Source organism: Ovis canadensis, chromosome 3 (genome assembly GCF_042477335.2).
Source record: "Ovis canadensis isolate MfBH-ARS-UI-01 breed Bighorn chromosome 3, ARS-UI_OviCan_v2, whole genome shotgun sequence".
NCBI lineage: Eukaryota > Metazoa > Chordata > Mammalia > Artiodactyla > Bovidae > Ovis > Ovis canadensis.
In genome coordinates, this window is record NC_091247.1 from 69,468,380 (window position 1) to 69,474,379 (window position 6,000).

A 6,000-nucleotide genomic window follows, 5' to 3' on the forward strand; every position below is an offset into this window, starting at 1 on the left:
CTTTCTTACAAACAAATGAGGCCCTGAGAGGTCAAGTCACTCACCTAGATGCCTCTAGTAAACAGGAGAGTGGATTCAAACCCAAGTGGGTGTGAAATCAAAGTCAGTGTCCTTTCCCCTAATGTGGTGCTGCAGAAAAACCTCCCTTGCAACAGAGAGCCAGGAAAGAAGAGAAATGAAAATGGAGACAGGGGACTAGTCAGACACAAAATAGGGTCCCAGAATAAGGGAGAAATGTCTCCACTGGAGTCACCATGAAAATGATCGGGAGGAGACAGACAGTAAATCTGTGCATGACCTTTTCTTTCATTTGCTCCAGTTCTGTGTCATGGTCTGCTACCTGCAGCAGAAACCAAGTTAGTAATTATTCCTGCCTCAATTACTGTCCTTGCCTTCCAGCCCCAATTTGAGTGCTTCTGTTGCTTTAAGCATCTTCCCATCACAATGCTATCAGAGCTAAAATATGGCATCATCCGCTAATCTGTTATCTGTATTGAAGGGTAATCATTCAAGAGAATAAAACTAAGCCTCCACATCCAATAAATCACATTATGCTTCACATATCAACATTTTTTAAAATCTGACTTAAACACATAGTCTTTCAAATCAGGAGGACACATATGCTGAGCTCTAATGAGCTCTGCCAAATCCTACATTATTATTGAAGTTCATTGTGATCTCAGAGATGATACAGTTTTCTAAAATGGAGCATGGTATCAATATTTGTTTGGCTGCTTTCTAGTTAGGATTCTAGGGAAAGCAGCACAATAAATAACGCTGTAGAAAATGTATGCATTATGAATATATCATTCAAACAAATGCAAAATCTATGTGGATGATTACTTATCTTGTTTGGTGGAATCAAGGGTTAGAAGTTTTAATATTCATGTCATGATTCCAAAACACCCCAAATATTTTTGCACTAAAATCTTAGCTTTAGTCCTCCTCATTCAATGACAAACATTAATATTTTAAATAGAAAATCAGTAGTATAACTAGCTCTGCGGAAATGAGTTGAAATTCATAAAGATAAAAGAATACAATTTCTTCTCCATATGTATAGTTAATACATTAATATTCCTAACATTTTACAGTATTAATTTCAAACATCTAATATGTTCCTGGGAATAAAATTATGAAGGAAATGGTACTTAAGAGTTCCATATACTAAGGATGAAAACAAATATGGTTTATATACTACCTTCACCAGATAAAGATATTTACATATATAAGATAAAGCAAAATAACAACACAAATATTTTGTATTCTCTAATTTTACAGCTCCCGATTATGTAATGATCTGTGATTTGTGTTTTTTAATCTATTTGGCTTAATTTTATTCCTATGTGCAAACACATAGATGGATATTAAAGAACTCTGCTCTCCTACACATATTCAGACCCAACCAAATAACATGGAAAATTTAGTCCTTTCTCCGCAGGCAGCCTTGCTACTATGTCACTATTCAGCATACAGATATAACTGCCTTAATAAACAGAAACCAAATCATCAGGTTTTTTTGTTTTCAACAATTGAAGCTCCCTGCAGATCCAGTTAGATGAATAAATTCATTCACCTTTTCTTCAAATCTGAGTGTTTCTTCAACTAAGTCAGATATCACAACAACCCCACTAGTCCAACAGTCTGTCATAACGGTGGTTTACTGCAACTCCACCCTTTTCCCACCTTCAGTTTCACAACATCTATTTTTTTTTCCTGTTAGAGGAAAAAAATTAAGAGTTCAAATCCTCAAAGTAGTTCAGTGAACTGTCACATTACTATTATTTAACCACAGGGAATTTCCTGTTTAATTGCCACTTTCTCCCTTCCCCAAAGGACTACATCTTATTTTGATGGTATAATGGAAAGTACTGTGTTAAGAAAGGGCAAAAACATAATGGGTTTTAATTTTTAAACATCTAACCTTTTCATGAGTCACTGTTAATCATTTGCACCTGTGACTTTAATAATCAGCTTGGAATTACAGCAGCAAAATCTCCAGGACAGAACTAGGTAAGAACGCCCCAATCACAACCATTATCACAGCAGGCAGAGAAGAAAGCTCTTCTATCAAATGTGACATGAAGAAAGTTTTAAAAGTCAGTTCCACCAAATCTCAAGAACAGCAGAGCTCCTAGTACTTAAAATCTTCATCTTTTAAAAGTCAACATTTTTAATACATATATTTTCCACTATCTTTTAATATAGTAATATAGTTTTTTACTTTCTGTAACATTTTCTTTCAACTTTAGGGCTTAAGGAGGAAAACGGCTCCAGAAAAATCACAACAGTACAAAGCGGGGCGAGGGGAAGCGAGTCTTCTAAAGCATCCTTCCCGTGGAGTAATTAAGACCACTAACATTATGCCACCGAACCATTTATTTCATTATGAAATGAGACATAGAGTACAAGTGGCAGTATTCTGAAATGTGATGGAGGTTGTTCTACATCAGTGAACACACAAGTCTGGAAGGTATAAATACGGTCTCTGTCAGCTGTAGTCCATCCTCAGCAAGTCATTTTCCCTGTGGGCTGAGGCTCCCCTATTGTGGAAACCTTCCCCAACTGCCAAGGGCTGAAAAGGAATTCCCTGTGAACAGCGGCTGGACCACACCTTGTATGGTCACAGGAGACGCTGACAAGGGCTGGAGAAAGATGCATCTAGTCCAAAGATGAGAGGACAGGGCCAAAAATCAAAATATATCCCTTTACAATTTAATAAGGAGGACCTTCTAAAATGGCTATTCATCCAGTTTTGTCTTCACCAGTCCAAGCCATTCACTACTAGATGTTGGTCATTCTGTGGGCTGGAGGGTAGGGTTTTGTTGTACAGAAACTGCCAGTCTTTTATACCCTCAGTGATGGTGTGGAAGCATCCATTTAGTGTATAAATACGATTCTCGGCACTAAGTCACTACCAAGTGAAATGTTAGAGGACAAACTCCCCACCCACTGCAGAAATTTCCTAGTTTCCAAGCATCTGGAAAGAAGATCCCAAATTACCTTTAGCAAAATTTCCTTTCGGTTTTTTTTTTTTTATTATTTTTTTTTCAATCCTCTTACTTGCTGAGCAACCTTCTAAAGAGCCTCCCAAAGATGATACCCACAATTCAGGTTATTGGTCCTAAATTTTCCTAGTAAGGGAGGGAAAAAGAAGTGTTTAATAGCTCCCTAGGATCCTTCCACTTGTAGCAGGAATGAACACCTAAAAAAGCACCAGGACACTTAACTCCTTAGTGATTTAAAAAGCCTTGCTGAGCAACAGAGAAAAGAGATTTCTCCCTCCCCACCTGCACCCTTACCCTGCTTCTGCCCTAGCCTTAGAATCAGCAGCCCTTCTGTAATTCCGAGGTACCAGAGAGACTCCTTATTCCAAGGGGCGCCCAGATCTGACTCCACGAAATCCCAGTTAGTCATCCTTCTTCTCACCCTTCCAACCTCCACACCCAACCCCTCCACACCGCCCCAGGCCACCTCCTTACCTGATAATGTCGTCGTTGTGTCCCAGGAAGAATTTTTGGCTGTGCTCGCGGGTGTTGTAAACCACCCCGACCCCAGCCACAAAGTAGACCACCTCCTTGCCGGCGGTGTAGTACAGGTTGTTGCGGCACTGGTGACCCCGGTACCCGTACACCCACTCCAGCCGGAGCTGGCAGCTGGGAGCTGTCCGATCCGCCATGATAAGCCGACCCCACTAGCCCCCCGGGCCCCCCGCGCACCGGTCCGCGGCCCCTGCGCGCCGGGTCTGTCCTCGCCAAGTCTCGGGCTGCGGAGGACCTGCAAAGGGCTCAGCGTGCAGCTCCGGGCGCTGATTTCCGCGGCGACGCACTCACACAGACCAGCACGCCGGCCGCCACCATCATCCACCGCCGCCGCCGGAGACGAGCCGCCGGTGCACGGCCGCCAGACCCCGCCGGGCGCCCCGGCTTCCTCTCCCCCGGGCTAGGCGTCTTCACCCGCGCGCGCGCGCCCGCGCGCCTCACTGCACCTGCGGGCTTCGGCCCCCGGGAGAGGTTCTTGGGAGGGTCACCCCGCCTTTTAAATCAAGGATCTGCATATCCAAACACTGATTACCCAGTTCGCTCACTGAAGTTTGCAGTGCGCGGGGCGGGGGCCTCCCAGCAGGCAGCGGGATTTAGTCTGTGACAGCTTTAATTTGACAAGGAACTCCGGTAAGCTTTGCCATCGCCATCCTCGGATCCGAAACTGACAGTCTACATCCAGGAGGCGATAGCCAGGAAGAAAGAAACAGATATTTTGCATAAGTCACCCAGTCCAAGCAAATGATCCCCAAACTAAACCAAGTTTTTTGCAAATTGTCAACTATTCCTCTTTTCTCTCTCCAGATCCATCTCTTCCGCCTCCCCCCCCGAAAGATCCATCCTTTTAATGATACGAAATATGCCCTAAATGCTGCCGGGTGGTGGTTACTGATACGATTTGAAAGAAAATTTGCAGTTTCCCCATTAAGCCAGGGAAAACATGCAATGGTCATCTTTTAGACGCTCCAGTTAGTTGTGTATATATTCAGAATTTATATCTTCCATGAACCCTCTCTTGGCCGAGAAAACCAGAACGAACTTAGCAGCTCTCACTAATCAGGAACTCCAATGGCAAGCTTCATAAAGATTTTTTTCTGAATCGGAGAAACTGAGACACTGTAGCTGCAGGCAGGAAAACACAACCTACAAACGCTCTCAGTCCAGAAGAAATTAAATAATTAACAAGTGGCCAAAATCGTGTACCTCTCCCCGGAAACGTTTGCGATACCTATGGGGTCCTGTGGGCTCAAGGGTCTCGTCTCTAAGCCCGGCGTGGGGAGGAGCGCCCGCGGAACCACTGGGGACAGCGAGCCCCCACACACACCGCGCACACACGTCCCAGGCATTGGTCGATGCCCACCCGAGGGATGCCAGCCCCCGGGGACACCCCGGCCTGCGCACAGAGCCGCGGCGTATGCGTCCTGCACTCCTCCCACACCCGATCCAGGCTCGCCTGCGGAGCATCCCAGCTCTCCCGCCTCTAACCTCTGCTCTGAAACGGCGCCGCCAGCACGTCCTGGATCTCACAGAGCAAGCGAAATCCTCTGCTTGCCCGCCCCCCGCCCCTTTCCCCGCCTCCCGCACCGAGGACTGGCTTCGTCACTGGGACGCCACCGGAGAAAGGTTCTTCCTCCACTCTAGGCTCGGGGGGCGGGGCCACACCGCCGCTTTCGGGGACCTAGGCTGGCGGGTTACTAGGCGAAATCTCGGCGCTTGGAAACGGCGACGCCCCGGAGCGCTGGGTCCGCCCCCTCCCTCTACCGCCCACATTCCCCCCCTCCCGATGCATTCTGGGAAATGTAGTCTGCTCCACGAGGCCTCAGGCAGGGAACACGCGGTGCCAAACCACGAATTCCAGGATTCCATGCGCCCAGAGCGGGCCACATAGAGGCCGCTAACCACGTCCCAGGTGCTTGCGATTCTGCAGAGCAGAGGCGGGTACACCAAGCACAACCTCTGGGTCGCGCCCTGAGTTCCCTAGTGACTGAGCTACTGGGCCGCGTGCGTGTATATCTAAAAAGAAAAGCAGTGAAGTTGGAATAAAGACCAAACCATCTCTATACCGGGAGAAATATCAATAACCTCAGATATGCAGATGACGCCACCCTTATGGCAGAAAGTGAAGAACTAAGCCTCTTGATGAAAGTGAAAGAGGAGAGTGAAAAAGTTGGCTTAAAGCTCAACATTCAGAAAACGAAGATCATGGCATCCGGTCCCATCACTTCATGGCAAATAGATGGGGAAACAGTGGCTGACTTTATTTTTCTGGGCTCCAAAAATCAATGCAGATGGTGATTGCAGCCATGAAATTAAAAGGCGCTTACTCCTTGGAAGGAAAGTTATGACCAACCTAGATAGTATATTGAAAAGCAGAGACATTACTTTGCCAACAAAGGTCCAGTTAGTCAAGTCATGGTTTTTCCGAGTCATGTACGGATGTGAGAGCTGGACTATAAAG

General features: G+C 46.0%; 1 protein-coding gene across 9 annotated transcripts in view; it reads right to left on the reverse strand.

The window, feature by feature from the left end:
* EML6 (EMAP like 6) overlaps window positions 1-5,301 on the reverse strand; it is a 290,298-nt gene extending 284,997 nt beyond the window's left edge. For all 9 annotated transcript variants that reach the window (XR_011255673.1, XR_011255672.1, XR_011255675.1 and 6 more), the window contains exons 1-2: window positions 5,028-5,301; window positions 3,483-4,214 (exon numbers count right to left, since the gene is read on the reverse strand). Coding sequence is in view for 6 of the 9 variants with exons in the window: in XM_069583321.1 (XP_069439422.1) it covers window positions 3,483-3,679 (197 nt within the window). In the remaining 3 variants the exon portion in view is untranslated. The remainder of the gene's footprint in view (window positions 1-3,482; window positions 4,215-5,027) is intronic.
* Window positions 5,302-6,000: the final 699 nt, after the last annotated feature.